At 40.1% G+C, this 27,001-nt stretch overlaps 1 protein-coding gene across 1 annotated transcript in view; it reads left to right on the forward strand.

Annotated features, from left to right (window-relative positions):
* cacna1ea (calcium channel, voltage-dependent, R type, alpha 1E subunit a) overlaps positions 1–27,001 on the forward strand; it is a 126,214-nt gene that overhangs the window by 64,786 nt on the left and 34,427 nt on the right. The window contains exons 6-12 of the mRNA XM_074635359.1: positions 15,657–15,760; positions 16,738–16,896; positions 18,465–18,655; positions 22,370–22,473; positions 24,348–24,463; positions 24,710–24,763; positions 26,665–26,706. Coding sequence (XP_074491460.1) covers positions 15,657–15,760; positions 16,738–16,896; positions 18,465–18,655; positions 22,370–22,473; positions 24,348–24,463; positions 24,710–24,763; positions 26,665–26,706 — 770 coding nt within the window. The remainder of the gene's footprint in view (positions 1–15,656; positions 15,761–16,737; positions 16,897–18,464; positions 18,656–22,369; positions 22,474–24,347; positions 24,464–24,709; positions 24,764–26,664; positions 26,707–27,001) is intronic.

A 27,001-nucleotide genomic window follows, 5' to 3' on the forward strand; every position in this document is an offset into this window, starting at 1 on the left:
TGGGAAATTTGAGCGATTTGTTTGTCATGAAGCTAAAGACATTTAGAACTGAGTCTTAATATATATCAAATTGTATATGTTACATACAAGATGCGAAAAGGTCTCAAGAGTTAGTTGTATTCTCATTATGCTGCTTTTATTGCAAAATAGGCTGAAAATGGAAATATGCGAAACTATTTCGAGTTCCAAAATCCTATTAAAAATGCTTATTTTTAAAGCATGTCATTAGATAGTATTTAGTGTAGTGAAGACAGGAAACGAGAGGAGAGAGAGAAGATATGCAACAAAGGACCCCAGCTGCTCTCGAACCGGAGACATTGCGGTTACATGGTCACCAACTTAAATGCCTGATTTGTTTAAAGAGTAAATCAGATAATCCACTCAATGAAACTCCAAAAGACAGTTTTGTTCTCAAAGGATTTTCATGATCTGTTGCTTTTTCAGTAGATCATGAAAATGTCTTTATGTCACTGCTTTTCAAACAGCAATATGCCTTCTTTAATCTGCTGGAATCAATTAAAGTTTTGTATATTCAATTTTGGTGCACACCTTGGTGTGGCTAAAATAATACAGATGGAGTTGTGTCCGCCCCGTAGAAATAGAACAGGAGTAGAACGGACATTGAACTGCTTTCCTACTCATTTCACTTGTACAAAAGAAAATGGCGATTGATGTTAGTTGTTATGGTGACAACACATGTCAGTGGGGCTGTAAAGTGTGGTCGCAGCTCCCCGGGAAGAGAGCGAATGTAGCTCCAGAGATGAATGTCTGGCTGGACCCAGTGCGGCTGCTGGCCACCAGCCTGCTGTTCGCCTCTTTTTCTGTAACCAGTGTAGCATTAAAGCATGTTGAAATTAACAAGCTAGCTAACTAGCCAGCTGTTCGCTAGTTAGCTAGCTTACTAATTCTACCATGCTTTAATGCTACACTGAAAATGAGCCGAACAAAGTTGTCACTCATCTAGAGATAGCAATGTACATTCAATTGTGTTCATTTACTCTGGCTCTCTGTGCTTCGTAACGTTACTATTCCACTGCCCGTTTTAGTCGTAGCTGCAAAACCTCAGTGAATCAGCGACTTTCCGTAAGTCAGTTTAGTTTACACGGAAGTTAGCCCGCTACAGTATAACGGTCGCAATGGCAACGTTACACATAAAAATGACCGCTGTTCTGACCAGAGAAGTTTGCCTTCAGGGCTTTTTGACAAAAATATCCTTAGGTTTAGGCAACAAACCTACTTGGTTAGGTTTAGGAAAAGATTGTGGTTTGGGTTAACATAAACCATTTCTGGCACAAATCCCTGAAGGTGTGCTCTGACCATCCTGCTACGTTGATTTCAATGGGAATGTGCGTTCTACTCCTATTCTATTTGTATGGTTCGACCCTTTAGACCTCCAGTACTAATTAACAGAGAGAGGCAGCGTTCACTCTGCTGTGAACATATAGACGCTGCAGCCATCAATCCTTATTCCTCACTGGGTGTCAAAACTGGACTATTTCTACTCTATTACCAACTCTAGCCAAGAGGGAGAGCTAACATGAGAGCTTCACATCGATCATACCACTATTAATATCAACCAGCAAAACAAATGCAAGACTATTATGAGTTTCGTGGCCTATATTTATTTACATTTTTGTCTTAATCCTCTCTTCAGGTCCATCCCTTCCCATGTCCTGTTCATTATTTAGCCTTTTTCCCCCTTTCCTTATGCTTCCTTTTCATTCCTTTCCTTTTTCCTTTTCCTCTCCTCTAGATAAGTTCTTCCAGTGTTGCTAAAGTTGAACGATATTCTTATCTGAGAAAAGGTGTCAGGGTGTGAAGATACTGAAAGCTGAAACCACAATCTGTCTGATGTGCGAGTGTGTCTGTCGGTGCATTCATGTGTATGAACCAAATGTACCACTACTGCATGTCTTTTAGCCAACAACACCGTCTGTCTGTTTGGCAGTCATACACCTGGTAGAACCGGCTATCTCAAACTGTCACACACACACACACACACACACACACACACACACACACGGATACTTTCAACCACTTGCGTACAGATCCAGAGACAGACTTGTCCTCTCCAGTCTTATTTCCCATCTGTTGTCTGATCGATTGATGAGTTCAGACACAGCATGGGGTGGATATGTCCCCCTGAGCTGTTACCGTGGTGACGGAGGACCCCGCCCCAGGTTAGGCTGTCACTGGCTCCGGTCCTCCTGCTCCTCTGGTCAACGTCTCTGCAATTAGACCAGACTAGGATAGATTTGTCTTTTCTTATAGTCTGATGGGGGAATGTGCTTAGACACCTGCTTTTTGTGTGTGTCTGTGTGACAGAAAAAGGAACAGGCAGAGCGCTGGCAACACTTTTCTTTCACTTTTCAACAAACCTTTGTTTCACAAATCAAACAAAATGAAACATGAATATGTACGTGAATAAAATGAAGACAAGAGTGCGTAGCTAGTGACATTCAAATGACATCCTCAGAGTAAAAGTGGTGTTTTAGCTGTGATACTGAATTAAGGGAGTGAATAATGATGACGGCGTCGAGGGAATTGACAGTCCAACGAGCTCACTCTCTGTCCCTGTTTGCCCTCTCTCTCTCTACATGTTTCTAGCTATTATAAAGCGGCTGAGTGGGCCGTGAAACAAAGACTATGTCAAGGGCCTTTATGCAGTCTAGTGTGGTATCTGATCAGAGAAGATGAGGTGCTACACTGAGATGAAAGCAGTCCTGATGTTAACTGCGTCAAATTAAATTCAGTTTACTTACTAGTGAGAGTTACAAAACTGAAAAAGATGTTGAGCTGAAAGAACATTTCTCAATTATGAAACGTCAGTTTGTTTTTACAAATTGATTTTCAGGCAGACAACCCTTTTATGAGTTCAGTATGACATTTGTTCCTGAACAGGCTCTGGTAAAGGACCTGCTTAACAAAATACAGGGGGAACACAGTCTTCCCACAACTTAAATTACTGTTGAATCTCCTCAGACGGAGTTCAGAATGAAATTACATGTTTCAGAGACAGACGGAGACGGAGGCGCAGCAGGTGTCCGCGCCAGGCAGGCTGCACTCTACACACCGAGGGTTGTAAAGACCTTGTTCACTTCACAGTGAGAGAGGCTGACGTACACACTGGATTCATTACAACATATATTACATGATGTTTGATTTCTGGAGATTGAGTTGTGCTAAGAAACTGTGGTATTCAAATAGTGGCCTTTGGGCCAAGTCTGGATGCTCAAACTAAGGTTAAAGTCTCCCCACCATCAAATCTTTAAAGCAGCAGTGTGACCTTTTTGGGAAATACGGCAGCAGTTGCCAAGCAACAAGAGGAGACTATAGGAAGTTACTGTCCCTGGCCAAGAAATAGTCCGGAATAAAACAGCGAATTGTCAATTTTTACATTTCAGTTTTTGTGCAAACAAACAATATATCTCAACTAGTGAGCTTTATCGGTGCTGGTAGGCGTATTTTTGTTAACTTTGGACATAGCCATGCTAGCTGTTTCCCCCTGTTTCTATCCTTTATGCTAAGCTAAGCTAACCGGCTGCTGGCTCCAGCTACATATTAACATACAGACGTGAGAGTAGTATCAATCTTCGCATGTAACTCGCTGTAGGGCTGCACAATTAATAAAAATTTTATTGAAATCGCAATAAGGCCTGCAGCAATTTTCAAATCACAGGAGGCGCAATATTTGTTGAAGGCAAAATGTGTTTCAAAATACCATTTTAAATTTAATATTGTGGTGCTCCAGAGACGTTCTGGCCTACACGTCATATTCTACAGACTTAAGAAAACATCTTTGTGTGGTACAGATCTCTGCAAAAATCACACCATAATCATTTTAATGTTTTTCAATCAAACTGAGAATAACATTGTTAAAATTATCATTCCCTCTAATATCGCAATTGCAATATCAGTCATAAAGATCGCAATTAGATATTTTTTTTCAAAATCGTTCAGCCCTAACTTGTGGCAAAAAAAGCAAATAAGCGTATTTCCCACAATGTTGATCTATTCCTTAAACATGATTTTCATAAATCTGCTGCAGATAACAATGTAAATACAATGCTCATATAAATCCCAATACATATAACCTCATAACATTTAATAATAATCAAAGTCCTCACATGTAGAGAGATGTGCAATGCATTACTGCAGCTGTTTTTGCTTCCTCATTTTCTATTTATGTGACACTTTGGTGCTTGTGCTGGTTAATCAAGTTAAAACAACACAATGCAAATTAGTTTTCACCAGAACGATGGACTAATTTAATTAATTTGTAAAACCTATGAGTAATTCTTGTTTTTATTGTTCAATTATATATCAGTTAATGGGATCTTTTATAACCACTCACCAGACAGCTGTGTTCTTCCATACACCAATAATTTAATGCACAAAGAAATGTCCCATGGTTGAACCTAATTGCTGACTCTGTGATGTATGGGTTGAACCTTGCAGTCGTTGCTACAAAAAGCCTGATTCTAAATACCTATCCCCAAGCAAAACCGTTTTTCTCCATCTTCATTTTCATTTAAAATAATTACTGGTTTCTGGAGCTGAATTGAAAACACTGGGGGATGCAGTATTTATATGGCAGTTGGTTTTTGTTTTAACCAGCATCAGATGTCTTCTGAGAGGCGTCAGAATCAACCATCAGTGCTGTTGGCAAGAGAAATGTGTGTGCTTCGTTACAGCCACAGTTTCTCTGCAAATGCTCAGTTATTAATTTTTTTTACACAGTCCATATGGGAGTCTCAAGCAGAGCTAATTTGGAGAAATTGTGTTTGGACATTTTATGATACCAGCTAACACCCGTGTCTCCTCTCTTTACCTGGTTAGAGGCCAAGGATGTTGAGAATTATTGGAGCGAGTGCTTCTGACAAGCAGCTAGATTGAATGGATGAGTGTTTAGAGGAGAGGGATGTTAGTGTACCAAAGAGAGATTCAAGAGACTGCAGGTTTGAAATAGCTCCAGTGTTCAGCGCACTGTGGTCCAGTGTGCTGAATTCATCAGTGGCAGGAAATTAAGTAAAACTAAAGAAAGAAAAACAAACAATGTATTGTAGAGTTTTAATTTGGACTAGTGCTGTACAAAAAGATCACTACCAGTGGGCAACCTCTGGGTCTGAGAAGTGAAGCCAATGTGGAAGTGCCTTAAACTTGCATTCTTTCTAATAGCCAGCAGAGGGCGACTCCTCTGGATGCAAAAAGAAGTCTGATTGTCTAGAAGTTTATGAGAAAATGAGCCTACTTCTCACTTGATTTATTACCTCAGTAAACAAGGTAAACATGAGTTTATGGTCTCAATCGCTAGTTTCAGGTCTTCTTCAATACAGCATGATGTTCATTTGGTAAATTATGGTCCCCTTCAGAGTAAAATAGACCGTAAAGCAGGGTATGCTTTATGGCGTGGCTACCTTGTGATTGACAGGTCGCTACCATGGCGTTGTCCGGTCTGGGTGTTGTCCGTGTTTTCATCTTGAACCCTTTCACAGTGTGATTCAGTTCATGAAAGTTAATTGTAACATTTTGGTTGCTTAAAAATGTCTTACTCAGCGTTCAGTTGTACTTAGCTCCACCCTCTTGTGTCACTTCTGGTTGGCAGCGGCCAAAATGCCACACTCAAGACTTCAAAATGGCAGTCCACAAACCAGTGTGTGATGTCACTGTGACTACGTTCACTTCTTATATACAGTCTATGATCACCAATGTATTGAAACAGCAACTCTCTCTTAGCCTCAGTTTTACACTCTATTGTGGGTCAAACCAGCACCGACACAGATATTAAATCAAGCCCCGAGCCTGAATGCAGAATCTATGGCTGATGGTGAATTACACAGATCTAGTGTGTCTTCCTTTAGAGACCCTGACCTATTGAAAACCCCCTTTGAGCTCTGCAGGAGTCTAACTGAGGTGGAAATTACATCATCAAAGGATATCCCCGTCAATCAACTATAGATTAGTATCAGCAAATTAACGTATGCAATCAGTGATCATCCTTCAGTCTGTCGTTTGGAGCAATAGAAGTGCATCCAACATGGACAGCTTTTTGACATTTGTATAAAGATGATAATATAGTATGTGAGAGGCATTAAATGAAGCACATGGTTTTCTGAGAACACCATGTTTTGTCACTACAGAGTTGCTGTCAGAGTTGTGTCATTGCCATCAAGCAGCATGTTGCATTTGGCCTTGATTGTCCACAAGAAACAAGACAGAGCTCCGAGCCAAAATGCATTCATCTTTATTTAAAGAATACACTATTGTACATAAATGTGATAATGATGTGTTTTCTCTGAGAAGCCACTAAAAGTTTTCTACATTTTAGAGAGAAATACTCCTCTGCATTTATCCGACAGCTGTTGTTCCTAGTTGAGACTTTACATACAAAACATGATCATAAAAGTTGCTGAAAAAATATGAAACTTCCACCACTTCCTGGTGAGATTTACAATCCTCTCAAGGCCGGAAAGAAACAAGAAAAAATATGAATTAGAATTTTTTTATTTTATGTTCAACTTGCTTTGTAGGATTTATAGGGTATATTTAGTATTTTTTTCCCATGTTTTTGTGTCTAAATGACTCATAGCGACAACAATTTCTGAAATTGATCCAGTATTGAGGGAGAACGCTGTACACGGCAGCTGCTCACAGGCTGCAATATGGTGCTATTGGGGCAAGTTGGCACCATCATTTACGTCCACTAAAAGTGCTTGTTTTTGCCATGAAAGGCTCTGATTGTTATTATAAGTATCTGACATCATAGAAAGAGTCTCGCTCAAGGAGAAGTCTTGTTCTGAAATCTGGCGAGCTGACGTGTTGCTGGAAGACAGCGGTGGAATAGTGGAATACATCCTTGGTGGAAACACTGCGAGGGCCAGCCGGGCAGAGTTTGTTGTGTTGGAGTACAGTAGCTTAGTTTTATCTAAAAGATTTTCAATGTCATGGCTGAATATTCACATGATTTCCACAATGTGGATGAGGTCTTTGAATTCAATGGTATTTATTTGAGCCAGAGCAGTTATTGAGGTTTCACAACGAGACTTCTCCTTGACCGGGACATTGACACAATAACAAACAGACTGGATGAAGCAAAAGATAAGGAAAACATTTCTCTATAGGGTCCTTTCCATAATGTTGTCAGACACTTATAATAACCATCTGAGCCTGTCAGTGGCAAAAACAAGCACTTTTAGTGCTAACTTGCCCTCGCAGCTCGTTTCGCGGCTGCTGGTTACAACGCTCTCCCTCAATACTGAACCAATTTCAGAAATTGTTGTCCCAATTAGTCACTTAGATACAAAAACATGGGAAAATAGGGTTGGAAAATACCAAAGTTATGCTTTAATTTACCTATCTATTTTGTGTTTTATGTTTTTCTAAGCTTTGTAATCAAGCAGTGTTCTTGCCTTGCCTGTGATAGGGTTTATTAATATTCACATACTGCATGGAGGCAGTTTGATTATGATATTATGCAGCATTTCCAATTTTCTCATTGGTTTTGCAAGCTGTTTGTGAACTTTTGAGACCTAGAAAGAGTTGGTGTGCCAACAACTCATCTCTGCACTGTACTGAATTAACATTTCTCAGTCACTCACTCACTCTGCCTTTATCTCTCTTCCTCTCTATCCCTCCCTCTCTCTCTTCCAACAGATGGCTAATGAATCATTTACCCAAATCAATTATTCATTTTGGCCAAAGAGCAAACATTTACCTAACTGACACATAAACCAATATACAGGCTAATACTGATTCACATAAAGCCAGGCTGGTATCCCAGGCTGTCGATTGAAGGAGCGGTAACATTTGATCTTGCATAACAACTTGAATATCTTGTGTGTGAATGTAGAGGGTTCAGTGTGAGAGAGTAAAAAGGATGAGGGGGGAGTTAAAAATGAGAGAGCACACTGTGGGTGGCAGAGAGGCTTATATTAACTAAACCAACCAGAGCAGCACTGTAGGAGTTGCTCCACACAATTCCTTATCCTGTCAAGACAATTCGCTGTACACACACCACCCACCGTACTGTGGGCCACCAGAGCAGTTATATGAATCCATCGTCCTGCACGCTCACAGGTCTTCATAACGTGGGAATGTATGAGAGGTCAGATTGGAGTATGCAGCAATGTAGGTGCTAAACTTTGGAAGAAATGTTGACAGCTCACCGTGCAAGACCTAGGGCTGCCCCCTCTTAGTCGATTAGTCAACTAATCTGTCGCTTTGGTCTTAGTCAAAAAATATTTCTTTAGTCGATGAGTCGTTTTTTATGCTTTTTTCATGCTGAATGACTTATTTCTAAGAAACTTATGAGCACATCACAGATTTAAAGTGGTGCTTTTGTGTGATTCTTTGTGGAGAAACTCAGCTTTACAGATCTGTTGATTAAATCAACGAATCGATTATGCGTCAAAATCGTATGAGTGTTAGTCTAGCGGTTCTCAACCTATTGTAACTTAAGGCCCACTTGTGATAGTTACAACATTTCTGAGGACCACCTTCTCAAATAAATGAGAAAAAAACATAACATGACAAAAAAAAGGGGGAAAAATAAACAGGTGTGTAAATATGTGTTATGCAAGGGGGCCACATTGTCCTCTGCATGACTTTTGACTTGGTGTTTAGTCTATGCAGTTACCATGGTTGAGTTACACAGTGTTATACTGTAGTAGTTAATATCAACATGTTTTTATCCAGCTCAGCTTTACCATCTCACGGTGTGTCTCTCCATAATGCTGATTACCCCTGGATTCTTTCCTCCTGATGCAATCTACTGCAAGTCAGGCTGTTGTATTGTACACACTGAAACATTAATGACTATATACTGTATGGTATATTGCTTTTTGTTTGGCGGAAAACCTCCCAGAAGTCAGCCTCCCAAGAACTAAGAACAATATCTGTATCACCACTATACGGTGATCAAAATCAAATTGCTTGTGCTAAAGTCCTCCAACTAGGCATGGGAGGATGTGAAAATGTACATGTCACGATATTCACAATATTATCACGATAATCACCAAAATCTTCTTAAAATGGCACTAAAACATACTGGAATCACTTTAACTTCCATTTTGATCAGAAACAAATATTTTTATTGCATCACAGATAGGACACATCTGTTTTTAAAGAAAAAAAAACAATCTTAAATAAAATTTTCATAAATCATAAGCCTGCCTGCATAAATATAGGATAAATTAAAAAAAATAGTGACATTGTGTGAATCTGCTCTTTCTTACATGATAATTCCTGTATTAAAACCAGGCTCTATTTTTTACCTCTCTACCATGATAGCGAGCTAGAGAGCTCAAGTCACTCATGTGAGGATATTCACGATTATCCCGATATCGGAAATTCCCCACAATCAACTTAATGTGAATCTTTTTTATCCCGATCTGCGATAAAATCCTATATTGTCCCATCCCTACCTTCAACTGACCTTAAGACATAGAAATCACCAGAATAGACCTTTTTCACAGGGGATAATCTGACATGTCATTGCAGGAAAAACATGGTGTAATTGATAATATTGATAATGGAAATAAAGAACAATATAAGAATAGATGCTGAATAGAGGCTTTTTTAAACAGCATCTTGTGATGCACCAAAACTATCCTTTAACCCCTGAGCTGAGAACCAGTGGTGTAAATAACACATGCTGTGGAATTAATAGTCAGGTGCTCTCATATCATATTAGTTAGCAGCTTGACAGTGACACAGCGAATAAGTCACAACGTTATCAGTATCACGGCATGACGGTTGTCACAACAGATTTGTCACGCAGCGACGAGCTGTCAGTTCTGCAGGGTATGTCATTGTTACTCACTTATCATGGCTGACAACTCTGACCAGGGCATCAGCTCAGTTCACTACTCTGTGTATCTCATATAGCGCCTGCAGATACGTGCAGGGTGAACAAAGATGTTTTTCTGGGCGACAGCTCCCGGTGACTTGATTAACTTGTAGATGCACCGGGCACCTGTCAGATAAAGTGACCGCCGGGGTTCAACCAATCCAAGACCCTTTTATCCCCATCGGGCCCCAACTGTAATACAAATAGAGAAACTGTGAGAGATGTGGGAACTGTAATGGGCAATATGAGGGTTGCTTCTGAAATGTATTTAAAGAGGAACTATTTCATTTTTGTGCTTTTTCCCCTTCCTTTATTGTGTTACCATATATAGTTTGTTTGTGCATGTAAAAGGTCTGCAAAGTTACAAAGCGGAGAAGTCCAGGTCAAAGAAACACTGCTCCTGAGCTGCCTAAAACGTCTTGCTTGAAGTCCTGCCTTTTCTTCTGTAACGTGGTGATGTCACCAAGTAATACATTTGCATAATACGTGCCTAGTGGATAATTTGGCACACCCTCAAACAAAGCTAGTCAGAGCGGAGCTGAAGCAGAGTCTGAGGAGTTTGGTTTGGTTGACCAATCACAATAGTGGGCCATAGGGGTTTCACGATTTTGATTCTAAATGGAAAAATCGATCGAATCTAGCTTCCGATTTCAGGAGCTCAAACGGAGCGTTTCAGACAGAGGGTGAAAAGAGGTGCTGCAGCACAGCTGGTATGAGAAAGTGATGTGTTTTTTGAACATTAAAGCATGTAAACATGTTCTAGTAGAAACCCATAATACAAGTATGAACCTGAAAATAACCATAATAGGTCATCTTTAAATTAACACACTCTTTTTTTTTATTATCATAGAATAACGTCTTCATTTCGACTGCGGCTCAGAGGGTAGAGCAGGTTGTCCACCAATCGGTGGTTCGATCCCCGGCTGCTCCGGTCACATGTCGATGTGTCCTTGAGCAAGACACTTAACCCCAAATTACTTCCAAAGGCATAGCCAACGGTGTGTGAATGAATATTTAGATTAGATCCTGATGGGCAAAGTTGGCACCTTGCATGGCAGCCTCTGCCATCAGTGTATGAATGTGTGTTTGGCATGTAGTGTAAAGCGCTTTGAGTGGTCGAAAGACTAGGAAAGCGCTATATAAATGCAAGTCCATTTACCATTTAATCTTTTCACACATACTGTCATCATGACCACTGAGGTTCCCTATGAAAAAATTTGTGTTGCACCACATGAGCGATTCCATTTCAGTCATAAAATAGACCCAACCTAATACAAACAACAGATGAATTGTCCTACATTAGGGAGAAGGGAAACTATAGGGAGGAAAGAAACCTTCTGCCAAATCTTTAATTTGCGCCAAATCAGCCATGTGTTGTGCTTCCCTCGGCTGATTTACATCTGCCAGTTTCTGTGGCCAACCTTCACCTTCTTCATCTCGGTCATATAGAGGATGCCAATGCCCAGACGGCAGCAATGTGAAGCAGGGCTGTCATAATGATGACTGGAAAGCACTGTGATGGAGGGCATTGTACGTTACCGGATATTTTTGGCAATATATTCATATAAATTCATGAAATATTTCTTATTCCTAGACGGTGTGTGTAAAGTAGTTATTTCTTTTCTTCTGTGATAGAGAATGTTCAGTTCCTGACCAAAGCAGCCTATAAAAGTTTAATCAAGAGGTCAATAACAAATCAGTCAGGGGGTAACAGGTAAACACTTTTATTTATTTTTGTGTGTGAGAGACCAAAATCTAAGTACCGACTGAAAGAGGAGAGGGGAAGAGAGCAGTGAGGCCTCCTCCTGTTGTAGATTGGCAATCAGACCAGATCAGGTTCAACCTGAACTGAAAGGACAGAAGAATTCAGCAAGCTGGCAGCTCCCACTGTGAATAAGGTTACATTAGGGGAAAGAAATGTTACGATATATAGTGTAATGTATTATAAAATGCTGTTTATTATGTCTTTTCATTTAAGCTTTGTATTTTGTCTTCTTTTTTTATATATACCATAAAAGGTGGCTTACAGAGAGTTTAATAATCCAGTTTACTGTAATATGAATTTGTCATCCTCTTCAGCACCATGGACAGCTCTTAAGGTGTTCACATGTAATCGTGCTTCACTGTCATTTTGGGAAAGTTTATTCATAATTTATAGGGCTGCCCCCTCTGAGTCATTCAGTCAAATAATCGGTCGTTTTGATCTTAGTCGACTAAAATTTCTTAAGCCGATTAGTCGTTTTTATGCTTTTTTCATGCTGAATGATTTGTTGCCAAGAACCTTATGATCACATCTCTGGTAAACACAAGATTTAATGTGGTGCTTTTGTGTGATTCTTTGTGGAGAAACGCAGTTTTACAGATCTGTCGATTAAATCGACTAATCAATTAGTCAACAAAATCGTATGGGTGTTACTCAACTAAGAATTTCTTTGATCGAGAACGGTCCTAATAATTTACACAGCACATGTAAACGTTTTATCCAACTGGAACATCATACATATCAGTGTCTGTGGGAGCCAAGTTTCTTATACGTGTTTTAGTTCAATAAATAAGCACAGTCTGTATTTTATGTTGGTTGAGATAAATAAGTGATTTCATTGTATAAGTTAATTAACAGTGATTAAAACGCTCAAAAGTTAATAGTCATCTAATGATCATTTGACTTAATTCATCTTAATAATGATAGTAATGTCTTTAATGTGGTACTTTGTAAAAGGCAACACTATTCAGGTTAAGCTTTCTGTTACAACGGTATGTAGGTTACTGTCGCTCTAAGAGAAATTGTTTGGTTTGTTTGGTTTGTTTGGTTTCTTGTGCTCATTGAGGTAAAAAACGTGGTTTTGTTCAGTTGGGGCTCAAATGAACTAACGAGCCACATAGTTTTCTTACCGTAGTACAGTTTGCTGATTAGGAGAACTTAACTTTGAATACTCCTGTAAGAAGATACTACAAAACTGTGGAATAAGATATTTTATGAGTACTGTGGAAGGATTTCCTTCTCAAGTTAATGTACACAAAGCGATCGTTGAGCTTCAACCCCCCACAGTGTCTTCTTGAAAGCAAAAATATCAATATATAACACAGAGAAACTGACATTTGATATTTTTCTGTCTGCGCATATTTCAGTATACATCTACACATCTACTGTAGAGAATATCTTTGCATCTAGCCAATCAAACCCGTTTAATTCTAGTGTGTGTTTGCAGGCTTTACTAGCAGCTGACACTGTTGTATTAGCGTGACGGTGATACTGACGTCCAGACAGCAGCCCAAGACACAGACACAAAAGAGGCACAGACTGAGAACCAGCAGCATCTCTCTAGCTGTGATATCTTTCATATTTGCAAAGATGAGCACATTCAGCATCTTGGCTTAAATAAGCTGACAAACAAAACCCCCCTTTATATGATTTCTGTCTGCAGAAAGGAATGCGTTTGGTTGGATGTTAAGAGCAAAAAACACTCTTGACTTCTACAAACGGTCGCTATTGGAAAACGGGGCCCAGGACATCCACTGAATAACAGTGGACCAAATGAGGAAGCCATTTTTAGACCCTCCATCCCTTCGTCTCCATAACAACTAAAGCGCAGCCAGGACTGACTAATGGTCTAGAAAGATGGAGAGATGGAAGGAAGTGGGGGATGAAATGACGGAGGTGGCAGGAGGCAGCAGAGGGAGTGATTGGAGTAAAAGTAGGGGAGGAGAAAAGTACAAAGACGTAGAGTGTTGGGGGTGAAGAGAGAAAGAGGAGAAAATCCAAAGGGGAATAGATAGAGGTGTGAAACTCATGAGGATATTTCTATTTCTGTATTTGTGTGGATGATGGTGAGCTATTTTAATCTTTCTCTCACCTCTTCCTCTTTTTCTTTCTTCTGTTAATTAAATCAGATGACGCTCTGTGTCTCCTAACACTAGACGGGACTAATTCTCACCACTGTATCACAGGAATGTAATTGGGTCTGCTGCTGTTTTTCTAGCTGTGTAATGATCAAGTATGCTTTAATCTTAGAGCAAATTACACTTAGATGGTTTTTTTTTAACATTGTACTGCACATAAATCATGTATTTACCATAGACTTTATATAAGAAGTGGACATAGTCACCTTGACATCACCTATTGGTTTGTGGACTGCCGTTTTGAAGCCTCGAGTTCGGCATTTTGGCTGTCACCATCTTGATTTTTGGCAGTTATCATCTTGTTTTTTTTGCAATCAGAAGTGAAACGAGCCGGTGGAGCTAAGTACAACTGAACGCTGAATAACACATTTTTAGGCAACCAAAAATGTTATAATTAACTTTCATGAACTGAAAACACAGTGAAAGGGTTAAAGTTGTAAGTCGTAAACACGGACAACTCCCAGACCAGACAACGCCGTAGTAGCAACCTGTCAATCACAAGGTAGCCACACCCTGAAGCATACCCTGCTTTATGGTCTGTTTGAATCTAAATGGGACCATCATTTACTAAATGAACATCATGCTGTATTGAAGAAGACTTGAAACTAGCGATTGAGACCATAAACTCATGTTTGCAATGTTTACTGAGCTTATAAAGTGAAAAGTAGGATCATTTTCTCATATACTTTGACAATCGGACCTCTTTTTGCAGCCAGAGGAGTCGCCCCCTGCTGGCTATTAGATATAATGCAAGTTTAAGGCACTTCTGCATTGGCTTCACTTTTCAGACCCAGAGTTGCCCACTGGTGTTTACAAAGCAATTATTTTACGTAATCCTCCTATCATTTACCTTAGAAATTCTTCTTTTATATGTCATTTTTGTCCTCTCTTCAAGATCAAAGTGAATTTAATGCAATTATTTAAAATTATTTAGCTATTAATGCTTTTTAATTGGCCAGAAGAGCAATGTGCACTCACATATAGTATAAGTTTGAGTTTTGGAGTTGGGAGAGAGTCATTCTTATGAAACTCTGTCTTCAAAGTCTTGGAATAAAATACTGCTCCATCCTCTCCTTGGCAAAAACTTTTCCTCAACTCCCCTTTTGCTTTTCTTATTTTATTTTGTACCTCACTTATCCATCCATCTCTGTCTTTCTCTCAGTAGGCATCCAGGTGAAAGGGGAATAAATGTGTGTTCGGGTCAGTGGAAAATGGATAAACAGAGTCAGAGGTGCGAGGATAATTGGGAAGGAGGTTGTAGAAACAGGTGGAGGAAGAGGGAGATGAGAGGTTTAGGGATAAAGAGCAAGATATAAGGGTATAGAGAGGAGAGAGAAAAGGGAAGCAGGAGGGCAGACTAATGAGGAAGCAAGGGGGGGAGACCACCAGGCACTGCCTTTGTTTTTCTCATCAGTCTGAGGGCTGAAGGCCACAGAGGTGTATTTAGAGGGCGGGGGAATAGAGAAGACAAACAAAGTAAAAATGGAACTTTTGTTGGACTTTGTGTAGCAGATAAGAGGTTGATGTGAGTCTGTCCACGCATGTGTTTGTCCGCGAGCTGCATGTCTCTCCAACCCGAGGGTGTCCTGCCTTCCCTTGACGGAGCTGCTTTCTTTGTTCTCCTCCTAAATAGCAGTTGTCACAGCCATCGCATCCTCCCACACACAGCGAAACAGCCAAAAGCCCCCCAAAACATCCCCGTTGTTTTCTCTCTCTGCGTGCTGGAGACCCTCGCATCCTCACACTCCATATCTAAGCACTGCAGCCATCCGCCAACACTGTGTGTGTGATGGCCTTACAGTGTTACCATGTGTGTGATTTTGACACGGCTCCGCAACAGATTATAAAGCGTAAAATTGCAGCATTCATGTGCACCAGCGTGACAATTGTGCTCTGTGACTCTGTGTAGGATCCTGGCGGCAGCAGGGGCTCATATGAACATCTCAGTGGACCTGAGGACTCTGAGGGCGGTGCGAGTGCTTCGACCCCTCAAACTGGTCTCAGGCATCCCCAGTGAGTACCACATATGATTACATCAAGATCTTTTTATTGCTAAGTCAAGAAAAAACAACATATTCTCTCGCTCCCTTAGTAGTATCTAGCCATGAAGATTTGTTTTCTTTTTGTGGTATTTGGCCATGTTTTCAGATATCGCCTCTGAAATTTAAACCTCCATCCTATTGAATATTTGTGGTCCTAAATAGATATTTAAAAAAGGCTAATTCTAAATATCTTTTCAAAATAAGTCTCCCTGTTTCTCCACAATTTTCATACAGACTATTTTTTTTTTCTTTTAGCAGAAAGCAGTTCCAAAGAAATAAAACCAAAACTGTACTGTATGAATAGCTAGATACATTTGAGAGGGAGAATATGCTCTTTTGTAGTTTGATCCATTCACAACTGTCATTAGAATACCCCATATAAATAAAGTTGAATTAATTAATGAATCAGTGATGTCCTCTATTCAATTCCAGACCAATATCAGCGTGATGTATTGTATCTACTAACTGTAGACATAGAGCTGCAACTGATGATTATTTTTAATATTGATTAATTTGCAGATTATTTTTGCTATTAATCTTTTTGTTAATTTGGTTTGTAAAATGTCAGAAAAAGTGAAATATCACAATTCTCAGAGCAACATGTTCAATTAGCTTGTTTTGTCTGATCAACATTCAAATCCAAAGATATTCAGTTTAAAATCATAAACCACTAAGACAACAAATATTCACATTTGCGAAGCCGGAACCAGTGAATCTTTGACATTTTTGCTTAAATTACTTGATTAACAGAATAGTTGTCGATTCAATTTCTGTTGATCAACCAAATGATTAATTTACTAATTGTTTCAGCTCTACCTACATTTTTTTTTTTTTTTTTCAATCATTGTGAAGTTAGATTGAAACGTTAAATTTGATCACACATGTTTCTCAAATCTGTACTGTAAGAAGTGCAGTTTTACTTTAACTCACTGTGTGCTCTACTTGCAGGTCTGCAGATTGTCCTGAAGTCTATAATGAAGGCCATGGTTCCTCTGCTGCAGATCGGCATGCTGCTCTTTTTTGCAATCCTCATGTTCGCCATCATCGGCCTGGAGTTTTACAGCGGCAAACTGCACTACACCTGCACACCACAGCCTGGAATACTGGGTACACACACTGACTCATTGTTCATATATGTCTCTATAGCGCACAGGTACATGCTGCACATTACATGCAGTATATGCATATTAATGCTTACATATGCAGATGTGTATATACTGTATATATAGATATATAATATGTACATCTACATAATCTATGTAATGCTTTTGGAGCAGTTAAGTCTTCAGTATTTGTTGATGTATAATAAATAGGGCTGAAGGATTTAGAAAAAATATCTAATTGCAATTATTTTGACTGAAATATGCGAATGCGATATGATTTGCGATATGAGAGGGAATGATGATTTTTACACCATTATTCTCATTTTCATCGAAATAAAATGATTATGATGGGATTTTTGCGGGAATCTGTACCAAACAAAGATGTTTTCTTGAGTCTGTAGAATATGATGTGTAGGCCAGGACATCTCTGCAGCACAACAAAGTTTTTAGTTCGTTTTAAAGTTTAATTTAAAATGGTTTTAGTCCACATAAGCAACTGGTGAGTCCATTAGTTATTTGTTCCAGTTCAGATACACACACAGGTACTGTATACACGTGCAATGAGTCATACTACTCCATTTGTACTGGTATCCGATAGTGACATCTTGTGATTACTGTTATTCAAATATTTTATTAATCTGAAGCCAAGATCTAATTTGAATTGCTTTGCAAATCAATCCCAACCCCTCTGCCACACACTGATGGCATGGAAGAAACAAAAGAGAGCAATTTGTAGAAAGGGCCTGATGGTTGTGAATAATTCATAAACAGATAAAAGACAAATTTAGGAACTATTTTTGACAGCAAACTGCATCACAGAACGTAAAAGCAAAGAGTCAGGACCGAGCTCCTTCTGTTGCTGTTGTTATTGAGTGTGTATCTAATGCATGTGTGTGACTATGTGTCGGGTACGTAGCTCTTTAGATAGCAGAGCCATTGTCATAATCACAAATGCATACACACGTACGCACAATGGCACGCCAGGCTGCACCTGCAGGCTTGATCAAACCGAACTGTCAGTGTTGTCCCGTATAATTAAAACAAACAATGCAGTGCGCTACAATAGCTCATTGTACATTCACAGCTGTCATTAACCTCCAAGCTGTTCCCCGTCACACTGGAGCTGAATGGACAGTTAGATAACGCAGAACGGACTGAAGTGAGTATTTTCTGTCACTGAATGGTCACGTTACTGTTCAGACTCTGCTGCTCCACTGCTCCACTTTAGAGAGAGTTCTTTCATTCAATTTGAACTCTAATTCATTCTCACTGCACATTGTGACATGTCGCCAATAAGACATGTTCGAGGCTAAGAGTTCACTGTCACACAACTCAACTGTGGAGCAATAATGAAGGGTATCGCTGTTCACTGGGTTCATAGATTGGTTTAAACTGTGTGTGCTGGAGCTTAAAGACCAGTAGGCGTAGAACGAAAGATTCATACTCTCAGATTCCTCATGAAAAATGTTAAATGCATGATAGCGTATGACTATATACATTCTTTAAACAGACCAGGTCACATAACATATTTCTGACTTTTTATTCTCTCTATTTATGCACCTTCCTGTTCAGAAAATGAAACAGTGGACTCCTCTGAGTACGAGGTCCCGTGTGGCGTACGTCAGTGTCCGGCCAAATACACCTGCGGCGATACTTGGATCGGCCCTAATGACGGCATCACTCAGTTTGACAACATCCTGTTTGCTCTTCTCACTGTCTTCCAATGCATCACCATGGAGGGATGGACCACTGTACTCTACAATGTAAGACAGCTCACACACTCACACATGTGCCACATATTTCTCTGGATTGCTGCACATTATTGAGATGCAGCAGTGTTTTGTCTAGTGCCTGAATTGGACCAAAAAAGGTTCCAGTACACTAATTCAGCAGTTGCATGACATGATCATCTGTGTGTGTTGGTTATATTTATACTAGAGCTGTCAAAGTTAACGCGATAATAACGTGTTAATGCAAATTTGTTTTAACGGCACTAATTTATTTAACGCATTAATGCAACCACGTCATACTGTCTTGTCGAGAAGGAGGTTATATAACGCTAAAAATGTATGCTAAATTTTGGTGAGGAAAAACTGGCATGGCCATTTTCAAAGGGGTCCCTTGACCTCTGACCTCAAGATATGTGAATGAAAATGGGTTCTATGGGTACCAACAAGTCTCCCCTTTACAGACATGCCCACTTTATGATAATCACATGCAGTTTGGGGCAATTCATAGTCAAGTCAGCACACTGTAAAACTCAACAGCTATTGTTGCCTGTTATGATTTGAGCATATTTTTAATGCTAAATGCAGTACCTGTGAGGGTTTCTGGACAATATTTGTCATTGTTTTGTGTTGTTAATTGATTTCCAATAATAAATATATACATACATTTGTATAGAGCATGCATATTTGCCCACTCCCTTGTTGACAAGAGTATTCATATTTTTATTTATTTGACCTTTATTTAACCAGGTAAAATCAATTGAGAACCAATTCAATTCAATTCAATATCTTGACTGATCTCCCTTTAAAGTACATTTTGAACTGATAAAAAATGTGCGATTAATTTGATTTAATTGGATTAAATATTTTAATTAATTGACAGCCCTAATTTATATCTGTACATATATCTTAGTAATATACAGTATCACACTTCAAAGGCATTTTTGTATGCATTTCAGTAAAAACATTAGGCCTACATAAATTTCCATTTTGTGCATTAATGTATTTATTGTATGTATTATTAAATAATGTATTTGGTTAATAAACACTTTTTTGTAGCTATTGATACAAATCGAATTTTACACAAATATAATATTGCCTATACGCTACAATAAAACCAGCTGTTTTCTCAGCATTAAGTTAGCTATGGGTTTACACAGAGACACAGTTACACAGGTGTTTAGGGGTGTGCACCTAGACTCAAAGGATGTGGCGGTACGCAATAAGAAGTAAGGGTACTCATGTGGACAAAAAGTGCCGGTGCTCAGTACTGGTGAGTACCGGCCCATTTCAGGCACTGCTTTTCTCACAGTTTAGACTCCATTAACTGTAAATAACAGAAGCAGCTTTGGCCTGTATCACACTGATGGTAGCTGCATGGAGGAGTGCAACCCCTGTGTCGTCCTCTCTCAGGCGGTCTGCCTGTGGATGGAGAACACGGGGACGGGGGGTTACTGGCTTGTGATTTTAGTGATGAAACAGCAGAGTGCTCTGTTGATTCCTGTTTTGCTCTCAGCTTGCCATTTTTATTCCATTTATCCTTAGAAATGTATAAACTGCTGCAACATGCTGCAAGAGCTGAATAGAGATTAGACTGCCCACCTACTAGTTATGAAATATGGCACGCTTCAGAATCTCATAGAAATGTAATCTAGGATTAATGACCGCAAACCTTCGCTATGTACTGTGTGAATATTAACATGAAGAGTAGATTGAAATTTGTCTTTTTCACTTCAGTTTACTCACATTTCAATACACAGAACAAATGTGTATAATTTCTTTTATCAGGATCTTCAAGGGAAGCTTAGCAGAAAACTGTCTCCCTGAACCATGTCTCTAAAAGTATTTTCATTCTTCCATGTTCATGTGATATATCAGATTATCTGCATATATAGTGACTGACTGACTGACTGACATCATGTCCTCCTGGTCCACATCACAAAGCAGTGATTGATTGTTAAACTAAGATTGATTCAGAATAAGAACAGGCTGAGGCAGAAATGCTGTTGCTCTGTAGGAAACTGAATGTTTTTATGCTCAAGGACTTTTGAAGCTGTAGGACATGTTTTGAATTCCCCTTCAGTTATACAAAGAAAACAGGAAATGCAAAAAAGGTACTGCATCATGTTCATGATGAGTGTTGAAACCAGTAACAATGTCATTTTCTGCCGTAGAGTAACTGTCAGACAGGGATGAGGTGTCACAACTTGCTTCATGAGCGTCTATATGTCAGAGTGAGAGGAGCAGTAAGGTCGACACACACACACACAGACACAGAGACAGTATGGAGACAGAAAGGCAAGCAGTGGCAGGCAGTGGCACCATTTGCTAATTTGATATATCTGTTGCCTGCTTGACCATCCAACAAATCAAGTCCAATCATGTCCACCTCTGGCTGCAGCTGAATTACAAGATCCTGTTCAGATAGGGACACTGTACGAAATCCTGCCCGTGTAACAAAACATCAGAGTCGTTGTTTGTCTTTTGGCTGCTGCTGTTAGGGGTCACCAAAGCGGATCATATGAGATCTGATTTTATGATCCGCATTTTGATTTGGCATGGGTTTTATCCTGGATGTCCTTCCTGACGCAATCCCCCCATTTAAACAAAACATCAGAGTAGCATATTGTAAAACAAAATATTACTCTGCTCATGAAGACCTTGTCACAGTATGCATTGTTAATTATGCCTAATACAGCACTGCCATCATAACAACTATTGTTCTCTCAATTTAATTTGCATTATTTTAGATGAGACTGGACCATTTAATATTTTCCTGTAATTAAAGTTTAGCAAAATATCTGGTACAGGTTTGAAGGAAATGTGTTCAAAAGCTTTTGCAGCCAAACATTTCTGAGGGTTTCAGGCTCATTTTTCTCAAAAAGGAAACACATTACTCAAGATCCAAAGTGCTCTACAGATGTTTTGCTGAAATGTAATCAAGAGAAGACTTATTAGGATAAAACGTAATAGCTGCAACACCCCCCCCTTTATCAGAAGAAAAAGAAGACGGATAGACAGGTATGTACTTTAGGTCATTATTGTATGCTTCTTCTTAGTACTACTTCTAAAATGATATTTGTACTTATCGTGGCCAAAAATCACAATTGTCAGCCACAAAGATATTTTTTGGAAACCAAAATATAAAAGTAGAGACTCGTGAGCCTTACTCGCCCCGTAGAGTAGGCACCTATGATGAGTATTAACTTATTTGTTCTTTTCTTTTACCTCAGATTATCTCAGTAAAGCAACAATCATCATAAGCATACACTCACACACACAAACTGCTGTGCCAGGGTGTAATTTGCGGTCAGCTGCCTGCTCTTTCAGTTTTTATTGAGATGGATGAAGGCAGATGATTTGCCAGAGTGATTGTATTATGTTGTCTAAAGTGAAGCTGAATGAGCTTTGCTGATGAGAGAAAGAGGAAAGAGGGTGGACGACATGCTGCTACTGTGCTGCTGAAAAAGGACTGCTGACCGTACAGACTTACTGACTAAAGGAGAAATGCAATACTCTGTTTCTATATTAGGTTCATACTGTAGCTGAATACCTCCACTCTCCTCCACACTCTTCCTGTGAGTCTAGAGTAGATCAATACACATGATGTCTCTGTTCGATGCCCTGCCTGCGCTCTGATTTGAACCCCCTGCAGCCACCCAAACACCTACACCTGTGTAGTAGTGTCTGTGTATCCTAATGGCAGCATGAGTCCGATACAGCCTGACGTGATCTATTTTGATGTTTCAGACCGACGATGCCTTGGGCCCCAACTGGAACTGGCTCTACTTCATCCCTCTCATCATCATCGGCTCTTTCTTCGTCCTGAACCTGGTGCTGGGAGTCCTCTCTGGGTAGGACAAAACATAATTTCACTAGCTTTTTATGATGCTTGTCATGTTGACTTCATTGGCCTTTATCAACCAATTATGAAATAAAAAGACTTTCTGTGAAGGTGAGGTGTTTGACAGACTTAAAATGTTCCAGTTAAGGGGCTGCCTGTTTGTGTCTAAGAAATGCAGCCGCCTTCCTGCAGAATTTGCAGTACTCAACTGGTGTTGCAAGTCCTTGGTGGCTCTTAGTTGCCATTACAATCCATAGCATGGTGGTCAGTTATTTAATGCTACCTTCTGGTGACCCACATGAAACATTTGACTTTATGACTTTAAGTGGAGAGGTTGGTGTGAGTTTTAGCTCCCAAGCCAGATTGGTCTCAGGTGAGGGGCCTTTAGCAAATACAGCACACCGACACTTCAGGTTAGGGGGTTGGGTGTGGCTCTATCAAAAGCACCTTGTAAAAAAAAAAAATGTGTTACCAAAACTCCTCAGTGATCTCATTGTGGCCTTATGTCCAACGAAGGACAAAGGGAGTGTCTTAAAGGGTAACTTAGGTATTTTTGAACCTGTTTTCCCATGATTTTTGTGTCTAAGTGACTAATGGGGACAACATTTTTTGAAATTGGTCCAGTATTGACGGTCCAGTATAACACTGTAACCGGCAGCCGCAGAATGAGCTGTGAGGGCAAGTGGACAGCGTCAATGTAACGTTACGTCCACTAAAAGTGCTTGTTTTTGCCACTGACAGGATCAGATAGTTATTATAAGTGTCTGACAACATTATGGAAAGGACCCTATAGAGAAATAAACCGGCTGGCCCTCGCAGTGTTTCCACCATGGATGTATTCACTATTTCACCACTGTCTTCCAGCAACACGTCACCTCGCCAGATTTCAGAACGAGACTTCTCCTTGAGCGAGAGTCCTTCCATGTCAGACACTTATTATAACAATCAGAGCCTGTCATGGCAAAAACAAGCATTTCTAGTGGACGTAAATGACGATGCCAGCTTGCCCCAATAGGATTACATTGCAGCCTGTGAACAGCTTCCGTCTACAGCGCTCTCCCTCAATACTGGACCAATTTCATGAATTGTTGTCCCTATTAGTCAGTTAGACACAAAAACATGAGAAAGTAGGTTGAAAAATACCAAAGCTACCCTTTAAGTGACTAAGAGTCGCTCAAATGCATCATTACTTTTGGTCTCTGACTGAATCTTTTGTAGAGTGGGTGCAGGCTCAGTCTAGTTTTCTGGTCCTAGTCCTTCCACATCCTTCAGAGTAGACAGCCCTTGAAATGGGCCACAGCTATACAGTACAGTCAGCTGGTTTTGTTTTCCTGTTGATTTAGGATCTGGCAGGCTGGAAGCCAGACAACACACTGTATGCTGCTTTTTCACTGACTGGTTGAGTGGCTGACAAACTAGCTACTGTCAAGCCAAATTGTGCTGTTTCAGTATGTGGTGTTAAAGTCTACACAAGTTAATTAGTATTACAGAAAGGTTAATGGGGGATCCACATCATTATTATCTCCATTGTGAGGGAGAAGAGACCTCCTTTGCCTTGCTCTCCTCTCCTCTCCTCTCCTGTCCTCTCCTCTCCTCTCCTCTCTTCTCCTCTCCTCTCCTCTCCTCTCCTCTCCTCTCCTCTCCTCTCCTCTCCTCTCCTCTCCTCTCCTCTCCTCTCCTCTCCTCTCCTCTCCTCTCCTCTCCCCTCCTCTCTTCCCCTCTCCTCTCATGATTGAATGAGCAATGAGAAGAGCTTAGTTCAAGACAACAAGCGCTTTTTCCCCTGGTGATTGTCTCCTAGATGAATTATTTCTCCATGTGACTATAAATCCCTGTACCCTTAAAGGTAAATAAGTGATTCTGTGGTTTGATTTTGTTCTGCAGTGAATTTGCCAAGGAGAGGGAGAGGGTGGAAAACCGCAGGGCCTTCATGAAACTGAGACGCCAACAGCAGATTGAGAGGGAGCTCAATGGCTACCGAGCCTGGATCGACAGAGCAGGTGGCTTTAGTCCCAATCACGGCTCAGGGAGACCAAGGATTTGGCTCTTAATGAGAAAAGCAAAATCGATATTTCACTTTAAGCTTTATGACTAATCCTGTCAAGTGTTGAACGTATGCCTATCTGATGCTTTTTGTCAGCTGTTTGTTCCAGCACAGCTGAGATAAAGATGTCAGTATATCTGTTTCCATCTGAGCCATCATCCTCTGCTCATCTCTGTTTGTGGTTTGACTTTTTGCTTTCCAGAGGAAGTGATGCTCGCAGAGGAGAATAAGAATTCAGGATCTTCTGCCCTCGATGGTAAGTCAGCAGAGATCTTTGTTTTCCCAGGTGTCATTGTGCACATTGTCTTTCTGCTATCCTCACATTGCTTAAGATTGTGTCTCTCTTTGACTGAATCAGTTTAATGCTGGCATGTACACTTGATGCAGATATGCTTTATAAAGGCTATTCAAGCATAATGCTGTTAGAGTCTGTATTTTTCTGTGATTTTAAGTTTACACACGATTTTTTAAGATGCATATATAGGAATAAAAACTCTTTCCGGTAAAGTTGAATTACATTTCAATCTGGTTGATCATTTTTAGCCATGCTAGCGGCAAGCAACAGCGATGTCAGTGGGTCAGTCTCTCCACCACTTTGGTTCAGACTGAAATATCTCAATAACTGTTGGATGGATTGCCATGTTGAACTTTTGTTCAAACATTCCAGGATGAATCCTGCAGACTTAAGCCAAGTTCACACTACATGACTTTCAAAGTCATCAGATCGCAGTACTGTTGACACTACACAACTTGCTGTAATTGGGAGTTTTGAAGTCGTTGTGGTTTTCACACCATATGACTTACCGGCGACAGGGGGTCACACACTACAAGATCTTTCACCAGGAGGAATCCCTGATGAATGCATCTGGTCCCCAACCTACGTTTTGTCACGAAAACACACTCGAGAAGCGACATGGTGAAACTTGTAATACCATGCGCAAATTGCACATAGATAGTCATGCGTGTTGATGTTATCGTTGGCACACGTTTTCACAAATTAGCCTGTTTCACACAGCTTTACTATTTACTTATTTTCTTCAAGGTTCCTCGACAACTTCGGTCTGTGCGCTCTCATTGGCTGTAGCTCCCTGACAGACTCTCCGACAGGTCCAGATGTTTAGCATGCTAGATATCTGGAATGTGTCTGCGACGCATCGGCCAGCAGTTCACACGTAGTGCTCGAGCACCGATTTGCGAGCGCCGAACCAACGCTAATTTGTCATTAAAGTGCTTCTAAAAGAGTTGGAAGCAACCACACCTGGCCTGTAGATGTTCTGAATTTTGATGAATGTTTTTTTGATACATTATGATTCTGTAATTTGCTCTTTGTCTTTGTTTAAAATTATGTTTGTTTTATGTCTGCAACCGTGTAACTGTGCTGCTGCCTATCTCGGCCAGGACACTCTTGGAAAAGAGATTTTTAAACTCAGGGGTAAAGTCGTGTAGTGTGAACTAGGCATTAGGTGATCCTCTAACTTTTCATCTAGCATTATCAGGTCAAAATTTTAATTTTGTCCAGTACTTTGATTTATCACCAAATACCTGCAAAACTAATGTCCTCCCCATCAGCCTCAGCTGTTCTTAGCACATTAACATGCTAAACTAAGATGGTAAACATCATCCCTGCTTAACATCAGCATGTAGTCAAAGTGAAATGTGCCAAAAGTTAGGAGGGCATTCCTATGAATGTTAAATGATGTTGTGACCGATCATTAGGCCCGGCAGTGGGTATCAGGCCTTGCTGTCATAAATCTTAGCATTGTGAACATGTTATCATGCTGGCTAGCTCAAAGCATTGTTGTGCCTACAGCCTCACAGAACCGCTAGCTCGGATGTAGTCTCTTAGTCTTGTTGAAACTTCACTGCTGAGCTGGAAAATTTTAATTGAAATTTGGCCCCAATTGCAACAACAACAAAAAAGCACAATACAGTATATCAGTTCAGGACATATTGTATTGAGTGTAGTCCACTTGCACATATCAATTTAAACCATTACATCGCTCTTTGCAACTCTCACTGCAACATAGAGAGATTTAGCAGTGATAGTGGTAAACCTGGCACTAGACCCGGTGCCTGCTCTGACCCTCTCAACTCTACTGTGACCTTTCCTCCCCGCTAAACCAGCAGGGCTTTTATTAAATGTTGATTGATTGGCAGCTCTCAGGAGCCTCCCAGAGTGGAGTACAGGTGGTGGCTATGGTGAGAACCGTCCTCTGTTCTGCTCCCTCCCTCACCAACTTCACCACTTCATTCACCACACAAACACACTGCCACTCAAAAGCACACATACCAACACGTCAACGTAGAAAAAGGAGAGCAAATCCTTACTCAAGTATGTTTCTTGTTCAGTATGTTTCTGTGACTTGAAGAACAAAGACACTCTGACAAGGTAAAAATAAATTGAATGATGCAAATCTGTAGTAAAAACAGATAGTGGCTCCAGCTGTTGTGATTGAAATAAATGCGTAAGCTCTGAGAGCTTTGATTAAAAAGG

Source organism: Sebastes fasciatus, chromosome 5 (assembly GCF_043250625.1).
Source record: "Sebastes fasciatus isolate fSebFas1 chromosome 5, fSebFas1.pri, whole genome shotgun sequence".
In the NCBI taxonomy this organism is placed as follows: Eukaryota; Metazoa; Chordata; class Actinopteri; order Perciformes; family Sebastidae; genus Sebastes; species Sebastes fasciatus.